Source organism: Megalobrama amblycephala, linkage group LG9 (assembly GCF_018812025.1).
Source record: "Megalobrama amblycephala isolate DHTTF-2021 linkage group LG9, ASM1881202v1, whole genome shotgun sequence".
NCBI lineage: Eukaryota > Metazoa > Chordata > Actinopteri > Cypriniformes > Xenocyprididae > Megalobrama > Megalobrama amblycephala.
Genome location: NC_063052.1, coordinates 31614353 through 31635896, shown reverse-complemented (window position 1 = coordinate 31635896; position 21544 = coordinate 31614353). Strand labels below are relative to the sequence as shown.

The 21544-nt window shown below is 35.8% G+C and overlaps 1 protein-coding gene across 2 annotated transcripts in view; it reads left to right on the top strand.

The window, feature by feature from the left end:
* Positions 1-21544, top strand: part of atp1a3a (ATPase Na+/K+ transporting subunit alpha 3a) — a 38857-nt gene that overhangs the window by 3716 nt on the left and 13597 nt on the right. The window contains exons 1-9 of one of the 2 annotated variants that reach the window (XM_048202844.1): positions 2290-2310; positions 7255-7371; positions 7712-7771; positions 10023-10226; positions 10595-10708; positions 11763-11897; positions 14334-14451; positions 16488-16756; positions 21330-21528. In XM_048202844.1, the coding sequence (XP_048058801.1) occupies positions 2305-2310; positions 7255-7371; positions 7712-7771; positions 10023-10226; positions 10595-10708; positions 11763-11897; positions 14334-14451; positions 16488-16756; positions 21330-21528 (1222 nt within the window). In that variant the 5' untranslated portion in view covers positions 2290-2304. Of the gene's footprint in view, positions 1-2289; positions 2311-7254; positions 7372-7711; positions 7772-10022; positions 10227-10594; positions 10709-11762; positions 11898-14333; positions 14452-16487; positions 16757-21329; positions 21529-21544 lie in introns of those variants that run through there. The other variant, XM_048202843.1, reaches the window with a different exon arrangement.

The following is a 21544-nucleotide window of genomic DNA, read 5'->3' as shown; positions in this document are numbered from 1 at the left end:
GCATGCAATCAAGCCTTATTTTGTGTCAAAGCCCCAGGTCATATGAAGCAAAGCTAGCAGACACGCTATCGGTCAATTTGCCAGACGTCAACATGATGTCATATCCTGTGGGAATTTCAAGGTCAGCCAGCAAGCTTATTTGATTGGCCCTCAAATGTCAATAGTAGGTTTTAATCAGTTTGTTCCACGTCAAGGTTGTTTAACTGTATATTTAGATTATCACTGTGACCATGATTGCATCAACAAACAGTCTGGGATGCTCTAAAATTAATACTGTATTATTATACATAATTTAATTTCTAATTACTTTTGAGTTTTAGCCACAAGGACAGAACAAATAATACAAAATAAAATATATATATATATTTCTCTTTAAATTTATATCAAGGTTAATTTATAGAATTCACACTTAACATATTTAAATGAGATAAACAATTGTCTGTTTAATAGCATATTAAAAACATGCAATTTGACCCTAAAATTAAATTGAAAATATTAAAATTATAGTTTGCATGATGAAAATGAAGCTTATTTTAGGATCATTTGTTGCATTGTGATTATTTTCATGAAGTTAAACACATTTATTATTATTCTCAATGATTTTTTATAAATTCCCATTACTGCCATTTTTACTGTAAAAAAAAAAAAAAAATCAAATATGCAATGATTTTTATTCAAATAAGCATATATGTATCTGTATTACATATAAAATTATATTTTTTACATTGTGGAAAAAAAACATTGGGGGGGGGGGGCTATGTTTATCATTATTATTATTATAAAAATAATTTCACAATGCAAAAATCATCAATTTTGATTTTGCGGTTATGATTAGGACAGGTTACATGAGTTTTATCCCAGTATTTTCAACACTTGTGCATGTTGTCTTAGCAAGGTACATTACGTTTTTCAAACACTTACTAATGTGATATTTCACATACAGATCAGAGACACCCTCACTTTAGAAATCCATTGCACACTAACTTAATAATTCTGTTTATGAATGCATGTACAATATGCTTAATTTCTGGTCATGACTCACCTCACTGACTTCCACAGAGTATGCATGGCTCCCTACACTGCTGAGATATCGACATCCATATACGCACAGTTGAATTAAACACCCATCGTTCTCTTACTACATTATTTAGCTTTCCTACTGCTACATGATAAATAGCTCTAACATTTAGTCATTTTAGCCTCAGCATTTTTATGTGGTTTCTTTTTTATTGGTGTCTTATGTGTAGTTATTAAGAAGGAAGGAAAGGAAGGAAAGGAAGGAAAAACGAGGGCGTTTTGTTAATTTACTACTGCATGTACTGTACACTGTGTGTTTCCATGTCTTCAAGGCCATTAAATGAAGCCTTGGACAGAGATAGAGATGAGAGAGAGAGGTTTCTCTGATGGCCTTGTTTAATCTGTAACTACAATTTTGTGATTTTTTTTTTTTTTTATCATAATCATTTTTATATCCACTAGCTCCTAATGGAATAGTTCTCCAAAAAATAAATGTATTAAATGAATCATTTACTCATTATGTTGTTCTAAATCTGTAAGATTTTCTTGTGTGAAGCACAAAAGGAGATGTTAGGCAGAATGTTCACGCTGCTCTTTTACATACAATGAAAGTGAATTTGAATGGCTGTCAAACTCCAAAAATGGCAAAACGCATCATAAAGGTGGTTCATACGAGCCATGAAAGTCTTCAGAAGCCATACAATGGCTATGTATCAGTGATACCAAACATTTTTGGTTCTCTTGTGTCTTGTAACCAGTTGTGAAATGTCAAATTTGAATTTGCGCATATTTACATAACACAAATGAGACTTGTTTCCCTCCAAAAGTCTACTGTATAGTTTGACCACAAAAAACTTGTAATACGTCTTAACCATTTCGAGCGTGAGTTTAAAATATTCTAACTGTCCCCCCAGAGTGAGTTTTTTTAAGGCGACCGTTATTTTAGAACGTTTGCCTTTAATGTTTCCATGGCGACGCGTCTTGCGTGTCACGAGCGCTGAGCGCAGCAACAATAACACTGTATGACATATGGATCGCTATTATTTAGTTTTTCCTTTTTTATTTAAAATATTCGCAAAATTGCTTACCACGTCATTAACTATATGATATTCCGATTCTCAAATATGTGTAAGTGAGTGTGCTTTGTCGTTTTAATGCCTTTATAAATGATCTTTATCTTGATCTATAATGCGAGATGGGCGCCGCCATCTTAGTTTGCGCTGCTGTTCACAGAGTCCTGTCAGTCGGATTTACAGCAGGTGAATTCATCAGTTTCTCCTGAAATATATGCAAGTAAGTGGCTGGTGAACTGGAAGAATAATAGAATAAACTTTATAGTTACTTAGGCCCATTATGTGTGCCTGATATGAATAAATGTCGGCAAATTATATTTGTTATTGCTGCTTCCACTGATGTCGGACATCAGTGTGTATTTTATAACCTCTAAATATATTGTTTTAATGGTGCTTATGCATATTTAAATGTCTGAAACCTTAAAAGAAACATTATATGGCTGAAAACACTGCACAGCTGTGATATATGACAAGAGCTGCGCGCGTCCGTCTCGCAGCCAAAGCGCGAAAGCACAGTTTGAATCTGGCAGTTATGTGACGTCGCTGAACGTTCGAAATCCCATATGTGGTACCGTACGCCCAGGGGCACAGAAATAAAAATCCCATATGTGGGACCGTACCGCTCAAAGGGTTAAGGCCCATTTATTATTTATTATATTTAAGATAAATATAGTTCTGTCATGAAACTCTAGATAGCACAGGCTGATAGGTCCTTAACTCAACCTTCTTGCAATCATATCATTCTCTATACGGCACTTGGTTAGCATTTGCCTTAGCAGTGCAGTGCTTTCAGAACCCTTCCTCTTCCCCAGCTCCACCTGTATAGATCTGCTACGGGTAATTCATGTATGCCATTTTGTATAGCTGCAGTGTGTCTTACTTGTGTCTTACTTCCACACCAATATCATTCTGTTTATTCTAAGTACGCTGCAGTTTTGTCGTTTGCTGCTTTAAATGCTCGATTTCTTTAAAGTAGGATGAATTTTGATTCTGATCATTCATCAGCTAGAAAAAATAATTCAGAAAGTGATCCCAATGATATTGTTTCTCAGTGCTGTTATCGTTATAGTTGTGGTGGGGATTCTGCTATTCTTTTTAGAAGGATTTTTAGAACTACAAATTTATCGTTATCGTTATAGTTATCGTCCTTGGTGTGAACGGGCCTTTAAGGACTATTTTAATGGTGTTTTTGGATCGTTTTGACTAAAAGTGAACATGTGTCAAATCATCTTCTTTTGTACACTGAAAAAAATTGCCATAGGATTTACTTTTTTACAATTTTTTCTTTTTACAAATAATTGCAAAGAAACGACAAATAACACATTGAATTAAACAACATTTTGAACATTTTCTTTTAAAACATATTCCAGTAATTTTTTACAACTTCAAAAAATAATTAAAAACAAAAAACAAAAAACATACAGGTTTGGGCAACATGTGGGTGATGACAGAATTTTTATGAACTTTTAGTGAACTTTCATTAATATTAACATGATTGTCTCAGACTTCAAGTCCTCATCCAGGCACATCTACGTTTAAGTCGTGGGTCTCTGAAAGAATGTAATCTTAATCAGCTCTGAGACAATACCCACTGGATTTACTTAAAGTGGAGCAGCTATAGTTCTCCTGAAGCTTTGACGATTACACATCCTATGGCACAGCTGCCAATGGGCTTTGACGTGAATGTGCACGTGTCCCACATCTGATCTCTGGATCATAACTGAGTATGTAACTGTGACTGCACGCGTGCAAGTGTGCATGAGTGATGAAGAGAGAACTGCAAACAATCAAATGGAGGATGTTTCATTGAATGAATACAGTGAGAACACAGTCAGTGTAGCAAACTCTGTAAACTAAGGGCATTAAAACAATAAATATACAAACAGACAGTATATAATGTTATATATACAGTATATAATGCGATAGAATGTATGAAGAGGAGAAAAGGAGCGAGCGGGATTACGATTGTTCAGTAGGTTAATCCAGACTGTAGTAAACAGTCTTAATCCTACATTGCCGTCTCACCCAGAGGATACAAAGAGGGAATCCTTGACAGATGGTCAAACCGTTTTAACACACTGCCACAAGGGTGCTACAGTTTTGGCCTTTTTGCTATTTGTAGTGTTTTGGGTTTATTTTTTATCCTTTCAGGTGCTTTTTTTAAAACAAAAGTAAGTCTGTTGAACAATATGATGTATTTCATACTGTATTTCATTTAAAACAAGTTGTTAACGAGTTGTTTTTTAGGGATCTTTTTAGGGATTGGATTTCTTTTCCCCTATTTTATTAATACTATAATATAGTTTCTTCAAATAAAAATAATCATCATTTAGTATTTGTAATCTGATATATATATATATATATATATATATATATATATATATATATATATATAGAATATATATATTCTATATGTATTCTAAGATAAAATAGAAATATAAATTAAAATCAAGCATCTTTTTTTTAATTGAATAGTTTAGATTTAATTGAAGGTAAGCCTTATAATAAACACTTGCTTGTTTTTGTTCATTTGGTCTGTTTTTAGAATTATTCAATATTTATATTCTGTTAACTTTCTATAGCATTTTTTAATGTATAGTTGAACCTTATAATAAACAAATGACAAATAAAAGTTGTATATATATATATATATATATATATATATATATATATATATATATATATAAATGAATGACAAAATATTTATGACTATTTAATGTTTATATTTTATCAGTGGTTAAAGTTAAATATTAACTACTTCACCAGGTATCCTTCTGGGTCATGTGCTTGGAATAAAGTTCTATGTATTAAAATCTAAACACTCAAACTATTTTTTCCTTCAATATTTAATATTTTTTAGAAAATAATATTATCAACCAACCTTTACATCAAAAACATTTATGGGTACATTTTATGCATTGCGTTTTAACATTAAGGCAAGCTGGTGTGCTGTAATGTTGGATTTAACCATAATGCTGCCTGGTTGTGCATGCAAGCTAAAATAGGTCACAGAAGCACACGTGGCAAATCAGGGAATGTCACATCAATGAAAAGCCCTAATGTGGGTTTAAGCGCACTAGACCACTCTCAACGGCCCCCATGCTTATACTACCCCCACATTTCACATGGGGTTCCTGGTTAAGCTTCGGAGTTTCAAAGATAATCAGGATTGTGGATGAAGCATGATCTAGTTGGCATTTCCCCTCTCCCCCTCAGTCATGGGAAGAGTCAGTTCCTCAGTTCCTGGACCGTGTGTCTCTCGCAGTGCAGCAGAAGGGGCTGCGGCATGATGCTTAAATATGAGCCCATCTGTGTGTTCATTTTATAATATCGAGGTTTCAACTGGGACACTTTTCATTAAAGTCGGCATGAAATTAAGTTGCGATACTCTTTTCTTCCCTATTGTGAAGTATATTCGAGTTTCTTGAATAAGGAAAAAATGTAGGGTGCGACTTCATTTTGTCCATCAGGAATTGTTTGGATCGTTGGATCCTTGTGGTTTGCTATCTCAAGTGAGTGACAGGTTGTTCCGCCTTTGTAAAGCCCGATATACTCATGGCAAAGTTCTTTTTCGTTCTTCGCTTAGGGGTAAAATTAAGTTTGAAATACGTGACCAGTGGTATACTGTTAGTGAACATCCCAACACTGCTGAGAGCGGCCTTTAAATAAATATGTAAATATCTGCTGCACGCTTTCCTTTCAACAACAAAATAAACACACAGCATAAATGACAGTGGTGGGAAAACAGCAGTTAAGAAAGCATCTGATCATAGCGATGTTAATATGTTTGCACAAGCTCTGCAAATCGGCACTCCAGTCAAGTCACATCTCGTTTATTTATATACCACTTTTTTCAATATATTGCTTTAAAGCGAGCAGCTTCACAGTATTAACCCTTAAATGCATACCTCGGGTCTTTAGTGACCCGGGACGTCATTCACTACCCTCCTCCTCGTTCATTTTTTAAAGTTAGACATCAACCTTCTTGGTTTTCCTCAATCAATTCAATATAAAGAATATAAAAAGAAAAAAAGCATAAAATTATAAAAGAATGCCTATTTTTGTATTCATTTTTTGTAAAAATTGTATAGGGTCACTAATGACCCGAGGTGTGTATCAGTGTACGTATATTTTTTTCTGCACAACAATAACTGAATCTTAGATGATGGAATAAGTGCAATTTACCTTTATTCCACAAGGTGGCAATGTCTGATACGCAATGATGAAGTGACGATTCATTCAGACAAAAAAACGAAAGAATAAGCAAAACATGAAATGATTTACTGCAGAGCAAGTACTGAACGCAATCAAATATGACTGTAACTCTTACTGGATGGATCTGGTGAAGCTGTTAACGATCGAAATATTGATTTTGAAGATGGTGAAAATTATATATTTTTGAGAATATGTTTGAGATCGCAAATGGGCTCATATTCGTGACCTCAAACTTAAAACTAGCCCATTATTTGCTGAATTTACTGGGAAATGAGCTCTGACGAGGACAGTGGTGATGGCATAAAACATCTGCTCAAACGGAGCCCTTTCCAGCTCCAAAAGGTAACAAAATATGATTTATTTTATTCTTCTGTAATTGTTACTCTAATATCAGAGGAGTTTTATATTTCGTGACAGGTAGAGATCCTTCCGTGTAAGATATAGATCCGGGGCGATAAAGACCCGAATATGTACGAATGATTGGCGAAACAGTCATGCATTTAAGGGTTAAACATGAAAAACAGTCAGTCTCACTTTCATTTAGAATTACAACTTCATTTTCTACTATAAAGCGGATCTCCGGTGTGTTCAAGTTTTTACTCGTGGACGTCTGACCTCGACAGACTGAACAGAAGAAAGGCGGAGCCTCAGAGCCACACCTACTTGTTTTGCTTTGGCAAGCTGTTTCGAACTGCCTGAATCACGTGATTTTGTTCGAAATGATGCCACGAGCAGATGATTTCATTCTGTTTATTCTAAGTGCGCTGCAGTTTTGTCGTTTTTATCGCTTTAAATGCTCGAGCTCTTTAAAGCAGGATTCTTCAATTTATCGGAGCCTTAAACATGTCATCGGAGATGAGAAGAGATACGAGGGCACATGAATTTAAAAATAATGTTGTGCACAGATAAATGATTTGCAGATAAGTAACAAAATAAAATTTCCCTGCAGTATGGACGGTCGGACAGCTACCGCGTGGCGACCACGCAAGACAAAGATGAGAAGGAGTCTCCCAAGAAGGGAAAGGGAGGGAAAGACCTGGATGACCTGAAGAAAGAAGTACCACTGGTAAGACACATCAACACATATAAAACATCTTCATGTTCTTGTGTGTACTGTATATGAATATTTTGCTATGAACTTCAAACATTTAATGCTTATACTCCAAGTATTTTATAGGCCTACTTATAAACAGTGACCTATAATGAATCATTTTATGCTCTACAAACTGATTCAGTTATGTTCAGTGGCACATACAGAAGTTTAAGTACACCATATTTTATTGATTTACAAATACTATTTTGCCTTGAATCAAATATAGCAAGGATGTGGTTTGTGGTCAGTTGCACTCTATAGCAATTCATTCTTTCTTTGTGCGGCTTTAGACTGTCTTTTTCTGTCTCCCCAGACAGAGCATAAGATGTCAATTGAAGAAGTATGCCGAAAATTCAACAGTGACATTGTACAGGTGAGTTTCTCACATCTGCAGTGAACAATTCGAACATTTTAAAAATAAATCATGTAAAAAATAAAAAAAAAGCCAGCTGTTTCATATGATGGCATTGTAGAGCAACAGTAAAAAAAATGTGAAAATTTAAAAATAGTATTACAAGAATAAAGACTTTTTACTAGAATAAAGGTATAGTTTTGAGAATAAAGTAACATTTCAAGATTAAAGTAGTAATATTTTGGGAATAAAGGTAAAATTCTGAGAATGATGTCATAGTATTAAGACATTAAAGTAGTAATATGTGAATTGTAAGGAAATAAACATCAAAGTGAAGTGGAGTCGGCCACTGCTTGTTATTTGATATTGCAGAAAAGAGGCAATTTCCTGAATATCTGTCTTGTTCTTTCTCCTGAATAAATTCAATTTCCTTCATAACTGCTGCTATGTCCGGATACTAAAGATAATGCCTCAGAAGCGATGCTGATGCCTCAAAAGACCAAGGATTTCTTTCTTGGTGAATCTTATCCAAGTATAACTGAACTAAATCCTCCATTACCTCACATATGAGGCTGCCCTGGCGCTCTATTCCTATTATTAAAGGTGCCCTCGAATGAAAAATTGATCCATGATCCATGATAACATGATATTTTTAGTGATATTTGTAAATTGTCTTTCTAAATGTTTCGTTAGCATGATGCTAATGTACTTTTAAATGTGATTAAAGTTAGCATCGTTTCTTACTGTATTCACGGAGACAAGAGCCATTTCATTTTTAAACACTTGCAGTCTGTATAATGCATAAACACAACTTCATTCTTTATAAATCTCTCCAACAGTGTAGCATTAGCCGTTAGCCATGGAGCATAGCCTCAAATTCATTCAGAATCAAATGTAAACAATATAACAGTATACAATACTCACATAATCCGATGCATGCATGACGCATGCATGACGAACACTTTGTAAAGATCCATTTGAGGGTTATATTAGCTGTGTAAACTTTGTTAAGGCACTGTTTAAGGCAAGCGTGAGCTCTGTGGGCGTGGAGCACGAGAATTAAAGGGCCAGCAGCCCTGAATCGGCTCATTTATAATGATGCCCCAAAATAGGCAGTTAAAAAAATTAATTTAAAAAAATCTATGGGGTATTTTGAGCTGAAACTTCACAGACACATTCAGGGGACACCTTAGACTTATATTACATATTTTTAAAAAAAGTTCTAGGGCACCTTTAATGTGATTTTTTTTTTTTTCTCTCTCTCTAAATATTTCTACATTATTCACATAACGTTACATCATCTGTTTTCTGGTTTTTGGGATAAAAAATTAAAATAAATACAGTCATTTACCCTTGCACCATTCCAAACCTATATGACTTTCTTGCTTATATGGAATGTAAAAGTTTTTTTGAAAAATGTTTGTTGCGTACTATAAGTAAATGCAGTCTGACTTTTTTATTTTGACCCCATTTAGTTTTAAAATCTTATTGAGTGAACTCTCCCGACTCCCTTTAGTCTTGTAGCATTTATTCTTGTAATGATACAACTTTATTCTCAGAATCATTCTTTTATTATTATTTTGATGTGGCACTAAAACTCAGTCATACTTTCACTATGTACTGCAAAACAGTTAGATATAGCTTATATTAACCCTATAAAGCCTACTGTATCACATTTGATATGCAAATTTCTAAGGCCTCTAAATTAGGAACATGATCAAGTAAACTTAAAAATAACTTTTATATTATAAATGTTTTTTAAAGATGAACATTTAGACATTTTTTAGAAAAAGCATGTTAAAATATAAGAATCAAATATGATACATCAGACTTCTGAGGAACATTTATTTGTATTTAGTTCTCTTAATTATCATTGCATTCTATTGTTTTGCCCCCACAATAAAAACTATAGAGCTTTGATAATGAAACTAAGCATTTTTTAAATATCATCTAACTAAGACATTATTGGAAGATATAGAATTGATATTTATATCCTTTTTAAGTTGTCTGATATACTGTTTGCATTACAACGACCAAATGTAACCTTTTTGGCTATATAAAGATCAGCAAGTGCACCAAATTGCATATATTTGCTCAGTTTGGACCTCTGAATAACCTTAGTGAACTTGTCTAAAGCACTACTTTTTTAGAGCAGGAACTGTGATCTCAACAAATCTCCTTCACCACAGGGTCGCCATCGCCCCCTAGTGGCAGTGCAGCAGTGTTTGATGTGAACTCTTGGTTTCTTCTCACACTCTCTTGTCCCCTGAAGGGTCTGACTAATGCTAAGGCAGCGGAGTACCTCGCTCGTGATGGTCCCAACGCTCTCACCCCACCCCCCACCACCCCGGAGTGGGTCAAATTCTGCCGACAGCTCTTCGGAGGGTTCTCCATCCTGCTCTGGATCGGAGCCATCCTCTGCTTCCTGGCCTACGCCATCCAGGCCGCCACGGAGGACGAGCCTGCTGGAGACAATGTGAGAACTCGCACACACGCCTCATTAGAACACTGCATACATTTAACACTGTTTGGCGGGTGCACAAAATATATAATATGCTGCCGTCTGGATAAGACAATTTTCTTGCAAGTAGATAAGGCCATAATCTGTAATCCTTTTATTTGTAATCTGGGTATTTTTGTTAATAATTCCATATTAAAACGGATCTATTTCTTTTCATAGTGTATTTGGCTTGGAGAAAAGCTATGGGCGGCAGAAAACGTTTTGACTGTAATGCTTTCCATTTTGGTTTGTCACCTAAAGGGGTCAGAGAAATCAAGGTGTGACCTCTTGTGGATTTTCTAGTTTGATAACCTGTCCTTTTGCTGTCTCTTTCTTTTCTGCAGTTGTATCTGGGGATCGTTCTGTCTGCTGTAGTCATCATCACTGGCTGCTTCTCCTACTTCCAGGAGGCCAAGAGCTCAAAGATCATGGAGTCTTTCAAGAACATGGTTCCCCAGGTACACAAAACCACTTCCTCCAACAGCCTTAATAGTACCGTTAAGGTGATGATGGGGCAACTTTTTGAGCAGTGTTGCCGAGCGATGTTGCTTGGGCACTTTCCCATTGAGAATGGGCAATAAATTTCTATCTGGACACTTAAGATCGAAATTTGTTGCCCATACTCAATGGGAAACTGTCCAAGCAACAAAACTCGACAACATTGCTCAAAAAGTTGCCCTGTGTATCATCACCTCTATGGCCAGATTTACTAACAGCATGTGCCAACACAAACACTCTTTCGGCATTAAAAAAACATTGTCGGAATTTACTACAGACGTGCAGTGAAAAAATGAAAGCTGAAAAGGTGTGGAGACAGTTATTTTTTGTGGCTAATCTTTTTGCATATTCATTTGTAGAAGTTTCCCTTTCAGATGCAAAATTTATGGGAGGAGAGTATTTAAATGAATCATGCAAGGTGATTTACTAAGGTTTATGCTAGTCAATTTACTGGTATTTACGCCATTATTTACCACCCAAAAAAGCATGTCTTAAACCAGACACTAATTTGCACTGCTCTTGGTTGATTGTGTTGGTCATTATGGAAATTATCCAACTGCATCTGCGTTCTTTTATTTGCCCGTCGTCAGTAGATCACATGCAGAACTTTCCGCTCCCATCTGTGCTTTTTTTGCCCTGTTTAGTAAATCTGGCCCTTAGTTCTGATTTTATTCCTAAACGGAGTCCTAATCCTACTTTATCCAAATGATAATTCAAAAGTGCCAACCGTCACACTGCATATTTCTAGTTGAGCTTCTCAACTTGAAAATAACAGTCTGGGTGGATCAAAAGGAGAATGAGGTGCAATATACTCAAATAACCAATATAGTCCAATAATCTTAATCCCTGTTTGCCTCTCCGGTCATAATCCTAATTATTATCTCCCACCGCGGAGTCTCTGAAGCCTCTAGACTGTATTAATGCTCTTCTAATCTCTCCTTTGGCCTTAGAGTCATTAGAGGTTGAAATTGATGTGTATGTTTGTGTTTGTGTGTGTGTGTGTGTGGTCCACAGCAAGCTTTAGTGATCCGTGAAGGTGAGAAGCTTCAGATTAACGCTGAGGAGGTGGTGGCTGGTGATCTGGTGGAGGTGAAGGGAGGAGACAGGATCCCTGCTGACCTCAGGATCATCTCTGCTCACGGCTGCAAGGTATCTATACAAACATGGATGGAAATATTTACTATGAACACTTGCAATCTTTCTCTTGCACCTGTATGTGGTCTACAGTATAGATATTGCGAGTTATACAGAGATGTATGTATATTGCATTAATAGTTAATATAAACTCTGACCACCCCACTGGCCCCCCGATGCACCAAGCCCATGTTGATTGTTTAGACTTAAAGGGTTAGTTCACCCAAAAATGAAAATTCTGTCATTAATTACTCACCCTCATGTTGTTCCACATCCGTAAGACCTTTGTTCATCTTCGGAACACAAATTAAGATATTTTGATAAAATCTGATGGCTCTGTGAGGCCTTCATTGACAGCAAGTTCATTTAGACTTTCGAACGCCCAGAAAAGTACTAAAGTTATATTTAAAACAGTTCATGTGACTGCAGTGGTTCAACCTTAATGTTATGAAGCGACAAGAATACTTTTTATGCGCCAAAAAAACAAAATAACGACTTTATTCAACAATCTAGTGATGGGTGATTTCAAAACACTGCTTCATGAAGCTTCGAAGCTTTACAAATCTTTTGTTTCGAATCAGTGGTTCGGAGCGTGTATCAATTGATCTCAAACTGCCAAAGTCACGTGATTTCAGTAAATGAGGCTTTGTTACATTACAAGTGTTTCAAAAGTTCCACTGGTTCACGTGACTTTGGCATTGCTCCAAACAACAAATGAGAGCTTTGAAGCTTCATGAAGCAGTGTTTTGAAATCGCCCATCACTAGATATTGTTGAATAAAGTTGTTATTTTGTTTTTTTGGCACACAAAAAGTATTCTCATCACTTCATAACATTAAGGTTGAACCACTGTAGTCACATGAACTGTTTTAAATATGTCTTTAGTACCTTTCTGGGCATTGAAAGTGTAAATTATCTTGCTGTCAATGCAGAGCCATCGGATTTTATCAAAAATATCTTAATTTGTGTTCCGAAGATGAACGAAGGTCTTACGACATGTGTGGAACGACATGAGTAATTAATGACAGAATTTTCATTTTTGGGTGAACTAACCCTTTAAGGTCTATGATTATCAAACATGGACTTAAATATTTTATATAAAAATTCAACAGCAACAAACATTAATATATTTTAAAAATTCCTTCTCAGACTCTGCCTCTACTTTACTCGCACACTTTAATCGTACTGCAGTGTTCGTTTGACTTGTGTGATCGCTCTGTACAGCACCCGGGCGTGGTTCATTTAACCATCCCTGGCCCGCTTGGAAGAGGTGGGCCAAAGCCCGGTTCGATTGGGCTCGGACGCAGTACGCGTGTAGTGTGAAGCACAGAACAACTACTACTCTTGCGTGCGCTACTGTCATCATTGCAACGGCAAACATCTTTATTACTACTCTAACATTACACTTTTCAATTAAATCAAGTATATTTAGGTTTATAACAGGTCTGATTCTCACCTTATTGACGAACAGAAATTGTAGTTTGTGAGTAAAGCTGCAAATTCCTCCATCAAATCAGCTGTTTCCATAATAATCTTCTGGTATGTGCAGCACAATCAAGAGAAAATCGCTGCACGGCATAAATGATAAATCTATTAGGCAGTCTATTAGTGAAAGTGCTTTTCTTCCTGTTTTCTTCAAAATAAAAAGTTGCATTGTAAATGACATAAGTGTTCCACACCCGTAAGACCTTCATTAATCTTCAGAACACAAATTAAGATATTTTAGTTGAAATCCGATGGCTCCGTGAGGCCTGCATAGGGAACAATGACATTTCCTCTCTCAAGATCCATAAAGGTACTAAAAACATATTTAAATCAGTTCATGTGAGTACAGTGGTTCAATATTAATATTATAAAGCAACAAGAATATTTTTGGTGCGCCAAAAAAACAAAATAACGACTTATTTAGTGATGGCTGATTTCAAAACACTGCTTCATGAAGCATCGGATCATAAATGAATCAGTGTATCGAATCTGCTGTTCGGAGCGCCAAAGTCACGTGATTTCAGCCGTTGACAGTTTGACACGCTATCACTAAATAAGTCACTATTTTGTTTTATTTGGCGCACCAAAAATATTCTCATCGCTTTATAATATTAATATTGAACCACTGTACTCACATGAACTGATTTAAATAAGTTTTTAGTACCTTTATGGATCTTGAGAGAGGAAATGTCATTGCTCCCTATGGAGGCCTCACGGAGCCATTGGATTTCAACTAAAATATCTTAATTTGTGTTCCGAAGATGAACAAAGGTTTTACGGGTGTGGAACGACATGAGGGTGAGTAATAAATGAATTTTCATTTTTGGGTGAACTAACCCTTTAAGTGCAATGTGAGTGCAGGCCAGGAGGGGAATGGGGAGGGGGGACAAACATGCCAGGGCAAGGTACAAGGCAACCGTGCCTAGTGTGAGTACACCCTAAATGAATATATATTATAATTCTTCAGGTTGACAACTCCTCCCTGACCGGCGAATCAGAGCCCCAGACCAGGTCACCTGACTGCACCCATGATAACCCTCTGGAAACCCGTAACATCGCCTTCTTCTCCACCAACTGTGTTGAGGGTACGGTTGCCATAGCAGCTGCATCACTGCTCCATTTTCTCCCCCATTCTGTCTCTCTGACTCTGTTATTTCATTTCCTGTTTTTTATGAACTCATCATCTCCCATCGATTTTTGCTTTTTCATTTCACTCTTTTTCCCGTCTCTTTATTATTATTTTTTTCTGGTCGTTTTTTGCCAAGAACAGACGTAGAGGAAAGATGTTGTCATGACAACAACCTCTCACTTTTGCTCCCCATCTTGCCACTCGTTAACTGCCCACGCGATTGCTCACACCCTCTTGTTTTTCACTCGGTTTTTCCACACATTTTTTTTTCTATGTCACTCATATGGCTTCATTTTGAAGATAAGACACTAATCAATTCAGATTCTACTGAATAAATGAATAATATGCAGACATTTTCTTCTCTGTATCTGTAAATGAAGTTTCACCAGTTGCTTCACAGGTTTTCATCTTCAGAATGATGATTAATATTCCTTATAATAAATCCAACTGCTTTAATGAAAGCTATTACATATACTGTATAGGCCTAGTTCTCTCAGAAATGACCATGATTTCCCTCTCAGTCAGTGTTAGTGCAGTATGAATGTGTCAGCACTTCAGTCAGTCATGTAATGCTGTTGTTTTGATAGGTCAAGAGATGTTGCATATGTCCACTGCTCAGTGTGCTGTCAGCAGGGTGTCAGTGTTTCGTGATCTCATGATGTCCTTCTCTTTAGAGTCAGGCTCAGCTCCAGGGTGACACTCTCCTGCCACCATGTGGTGGATTAGAGGATTACACAATATGATTATGAGGTTTCTAGAGTGTTGCACAGAACTCATGAAAAAAAAAGACATCAAAATAATGTCATACTGGATATTTTTACTGAGAAAAAAAACGAAATAAGAAAAAATCTAATAAGAGACAGATTAATATTAATCAATATTTAGTGTTTTTTATTAAAGCGATTTAGTAGAGATGTAGTTGTGGTCCATAAATAAAAATTATTTTCACTTCCGTTTGGTGCCAGTTTCAGTATTTGTTTGTTTTACAATAATTTTATTCAGCAGTAATTCATTAAATTGATCAAAAGAGACTGTAAATACATTTATAATGTTACAAAAGATTTCTATTTCAAATAAATGCAGTCCTTTAAACTTTATATTCATCAAAGAATCCTAAAAAATAAATTGATCAGTTTCCACAAAAATACTGTTTTCAGCACTGATAATAATAAGAAATGTGAAATTAGGATGTGAAAATAAAAATTTTGAAAATAAGAAATAAGATATTTGAGCAGCAAATCAGCATATTAGAATGATTTCTGAAAGATCATGTGACACTGAAGACTGGAGTAATGATGCTGAAGATTTTGTTATTTTTTATTTATTTATTTTGATCAAATAAATGCAGCCCTAGTGAGCATAAGAGACTTCTTTCAAAAACTTAAAAAAAAAAAAAAAAAGTCTCACTAACCCAATACTGATGTATTTATAATATATAATTTGTATTAAGGCAAAGTTAGTGCACTTAAAAAGATGTTAAGCCTTTTTTAAGATTTTCACGATTTTATTAATAGTAAAATTCCATCAAATTCAATTGAATAATCCTTACATATTTTAATTAAATAATTGATTAAGGATTATTCAATTCAATTTGATGGAATTTAATTAAATTTAGTAAATCTTAAAAAAGGCTTCAATTTTTTTTCGAGTGTAATTTAATTTTCCCAATAATTGAAACAGTATCTGGTATAATTTATGTACACCTAGCACCACACCAGGTGGTCTGCAATACTTGATTCTGATTGGTCAATCATGGTATTCAGTGGTCAGATATTTTATCATTCTACACTCTTTTTCTTCTGACGTAATAAAATAATTTCAAACCAAATTAATATTTCCTTTTCTTTTTTCCTTACATATTTGGCAAGTAGCCATGTAATTAGTGGAATAATGTCATTGTCAGCTGATCATTATATCAAAATAAATGACAGGTTGATTAGGTCACTGGCCAGAATGGACCATTAAAAGTCCCTGTTTTCTCTTCTCTGTCAGGTACTGCTCGTGGTATTGTCGTTTGCACCGGTGACCGCACTGTCATGGGCCGTATTGCTACCCTGACCTCCGGCCTGGAGACCGGAAAGACACCCATCGCCAAGGAGATCGAGCACTTCATCCAGATTATCACCGGCGTGGCTGTCTTCCTGGGCGTGAGCTTCTTCATCCTGTCAATCATCCTGGGCTACACCTGGTTGGAGGCCGTCATCTTCCTCATCGGAATCATCGTCGCCAACGTGCCCGAGGGTCTGCTGGCCACTGTCACTGTGAGGATCCCTGGTTTTTCCCTCTCTTTCTCTATATTAGGATTTTGTAGTGTGTATTGGTATCTCTGCTAGTGTTTAAATGTCTTTCTGTGACACATGTTTGCCATTTTTCAGTATAATTAATGTGTGTTTGTCATCTTCTTTGGTTTGGTATCTCATGGCTATGTTCAGAATGGAATACTAACGTACTGCACAGTATGTACTAGTGTTGTCAAAAGTACCAACTTTGGTACCAAATCAGTACTGAAATTGTAAAAATGTGACCAGCGTTTCCCTCTAGCATTTTGAACCCTATTGAGCAGATTCTTAAACACCTCTGATTGGCCATTGTGCTCAGGAGCTCAACAGATAAGTCTGCGATTGGCTACAATGATCAACGCTTCAAAAGCATGTTGTAAATAGACATCTTTGACGCTCTTTACTGAACGACAGCGGCCCACTGATAGACGCCTGCTTTCAAACGCTCCCGTGTGTTGGTCATTGTAACCAATCACAGACATATCTGTTGAGCGTGTGAACACAATGGCCAATCAGAGGTGTTTAAGAATCTGCTCAACAGCACTCAAAATGCTAGTGGGAAATGCTGATATCGTCACATTTTTAAAATGTCAGTACCGACTTATTACCGAAATCTGTACTTTTGACAACTCTAGTATGTACTGCATACTGCCTACTGAGTATGTGAAATATTAGGTGAAACAGTACATTTCAAACAGGAGTGTGCTGCATTGTATTCACACTATTTGCATAATTAATTCAACAAGTGGTATCTCATAAGTTAGTAAATAAACTTGTGTACTGTTCAAAAGTTTGGGTCAGTAAGATTATTTTTGGAAAGAAATTAAAACTTTTATTCAGCAAGGATGCAATAAATTAAATAAAAAATATATTAAAAACTGTAATTTTCATAATATTTCAGTACAGCCTTGGTGAGCATACAGTAAGAAACTTCACTTTACATCACAGTGGAAATGGAGCAAATGTCAAGTAATGCACTGCATTGTGGGCTACAGTATCCCATGAAGTGTGCTTTGTTGTAGAATACACATTTTGTGCATGTTCAATAATATAGACTAAAAATAGTAAGTGAATTTTGGTTCCGTTTAGTTTCATACTTACATATTTACAGTACTGGTCAGGTCAGGTCAAATAACAGGGTTCAGTTCTCTAGTTCAAATATTAATAGTGTGCCATTCCGAAAATATTCCATGAGATTATACACTGGCCAGCCAAAAAACAAAAAGTGACTGTTTGGATTTAAATAGTAGACTTTACAGAGTGCTCGAGTGCAAAAAATGATGCACCTCTTGATAGAAATAAATGTTGTGATGTTATTTCCATCAAGAGGTGCATCATTTTTTTGGTCAAGATCTTGTATTGACAAAGCAAGAGGTGAGCACTCTGTAAAGTCTCCTCCAGCACATCCCAACCTGACTTTCAATGAATTTAAGGTCTGGACTCAGAGGTGCCAATTCATGTGTGACAATGATTCTTCATGCTCTCTCCCAACAATTCTTTCACAATTTGAGCCTGATGAATCTTGACATTGTCATTCAGGAATATGGCCATGATTCATCTTCCGTTCATACATGGTTGTTTTAGAAATGAAAACACAATCCATCAGTTAGGGTTAGAAAGACTGTTGCCAAACATATAACATGATAAACATAATAATCACTGTAATAATGATCCCATCTTAGACTCTTAAACATTTGTCTATTTAAATCCAAACAGCAACCTTTTTTTTTTTTTTTGGCTGGACAGTGTGTTGGGACAATTTAAGCTGTGTGTTTGTGTATTCGTTGTCTGTCCGTTTATTCTATTCAATCCTTTTATTCCATCTGTTTGCGTCTTTGGTTCATGTCTTTTGTTCTTTAGTGTAACTCTTTACAGTGTTAGTGAAGTGTTGTGGCTCCTCGTCTGTGATTGTGTGATGTCAGTAAACGCTTGAGTAGTGTTATATATCATTGTGTGTGTTCTTGAACTGTATTCCCTCTCTCTAATCCTTCATATCTGTAACTCTTCGTGATTCTATCGCTGTCTCTCTCTCTCCCACTCTCTGTCTCTTTCTTTCTTTTTCTTTCCTCTGTTCTTTTACAGACTCTCACTGTTGAAAGCCTAGGTCAATATGAAAATCTGAAAAAGTATTATTCTGTGGTATCTCTAGTTGCCTGTGCAAGCTAGTGGCTGCCACATAGAGACTGCCACTCTGAGACGGGGCTCTCACGGTGCTGTGCTCGGCTGTGCATTGGGCTCTGGCTGCGGTGCACAACTCGGCCTGAAACATACCCTACGCAGACGTCATACTCAGTTTTGTGCATCTTTACATTCCAGAATGTGTCAGAGTGCAATTCTTAATGTAACGCAAATATGCATTGGCTGTGCATGGCCTACACCGACCCTGAGGACATTTGTAATTTTTGCATTAATTATATATATTTACTTTGTTTTTTTGACTGTAATGTTGTTAGTTTTTGGGACCAAACTGGCAAATTTTTATTAATTTATATATTATAAACTACATTTTTAGAGTAAATGTTAATTATACTTTAGCATTAAAACACATCATTTTATTTCATGTAAAAAAACAAAACAAAACAAAAAAAAAACATTAAAAGGATAGTTCACCCCAAAAGGATTTTACTCACCCTCACACTGTTCCAAACCTGTAAGAGATTCTTTCTTTTGTTGTGTTGTTGAACACAAAACAAGATATTTTAAAGAATGTTGGTAATCAAACAGTTGACTTCCATAGTAAGAAAAAAATACTGTGAAAGTCAATGGTTACCATAATGGTTTGGAACAACATGAGGGTGAGTAAATGATGACAATTTGTTTTATTTTGGGGTGAACTATCCCTTTAAATTTATTGTTAACCTTTTTTTTTTTTTTTTTTTAGCTACATTTTATGTCCATAAGAAGAATTTGCATGCTCCACTCCACTACCTGTTTTTTTTTTTTTTTTTGTAGATTTTTAAAAGGTTTATAAATAATAATAATAATAAAGTCAAAGTTTTTGTAAAATACTACAATAATATGTTTCCCCATGCAGCTTTTTTAGATGTGCTCTACTTTTACTACAACCTAAAATTAGAGATGCACCGATATATCAGCCAGTAATTGGTATTGGCCGAAAAAAGCAAATTTTCACACTGTCGGCTATCAGCCGATAGTTTAAAAACAGCCAGTAGTCATGGCCGATATATCCTGTCCGTCAAAAAAGGGCAGCAAAATGCATTTGGGCTTTGTGTAAAGAAAATGCTAAGAAACCAGTTCTGATGTTCAAAATTATTAGTAATTATATGAAATAATAACAATCATAAAGTTAAGAAATATTAATTTAATCTTCAGAATTAAGTTAATGTTTGTTAATATTAAGTTGAGTAATGTGTTTGTTTATAACTGATACCAGTTACTCTGAAACAAGTTGATGAAATGGAGAGAATAAAGTTTTTATTTGCATTTCTTTCAAAATATAATCATTTTAAAATGTATCGATTAATTATTGAAATTATCATTAATTTAAAAGAAGGTATGAAAGGCAGAACCCCCAAACTATCGGTATCATTATCAGTATTGTCAGATATTGCTCTGAATAATTGGCTATCGGTATCGGTGGAGAAATTTAGTTTCGGTGCATCTCTTAAAATATTTTTTTTCTATTTTAATACATTTTAAAATGTGATTTATTGCTGTTATGGCAAAGCTGAATTTTCAGCATCATTACTACTGTCTTCAGTGTCACATGATCCTTCAGAAATCATTCTAATATGAAGATTTGGTGCTCAAGAAACATTTCTTATTATTATCAATGTTTAAAACAGTTGTGCTGCCCTTTATAACATCTATAACTTAATCTTGATTTTTGGTTTTATGCAAAGTGCAAAGCTATGTCAGACGCTGGAAATTATTCAAATGATTTCCAAGTTTTTAAATTAAATTTTGATTGATTTTTATTTCAATTTACACACTCTATTTTCTATAGTTGAACCAAACTCATCTGTCACAGGTCAGATCATAGTCTAAAAAGACAAAAAATACAGTTACTGCATTTTGCATGTTCACGGCAGATAATTGTTCACCTCAGAAAATAAACTGTGGTCTGCACATATGTTTTTTCTCACTACAAGTGAACCCTTTTTTAACAATCCGAATTGGGTGATTTTTTTCCCATGCTTTGGATAATGAGGGCATGTCACAGCTGTTCACATTTGACTGGCTCCTACCAAGTAACAGATGAATTTGTGCCAATATACCTTAGATTTTTCAGATTTTTGCCCATCATTTGACGTCATGTAGAGTATGTTTCTGACCACTTTGCTTTCCCTATCTGTGCTGTGCTTGCTTCGCTCCTCAGAGCTTCTTTTTGATTTAACACTGTTCTATTAATGCACGATGTTGCATTGTGCCACACTATGAAAAAATGTAATATCACTAAAAAATCTGTTCGGTTCTCTTTCTCTCCACCTCCATTTCCTTTTAACTTCTGCCTCAACCACTCTCCCTTTTGCTCTGTTGTTCTGGTCCTCTGTTTCCGTTCCTCTCTTTCTATCTGTCTGTTTCCATCTCTCAGGTGTGTCTGACCCTCACGGCCAAGCGCATGGCCCGTAAGAACTGCCTGGTGAAGAATCTGGAGGCTGTGGAGACTCTGGGATCCACCTCCACCATTTGCTCCGATAAAACCGGCACCCTGACGCAGAACCGCATGACTGTCGCCCACATGTGGTTCGACAATCAGATCCATGAGGCGGACACCACTGAAGATCAGTCTGGTAAGATGCTAGAGAA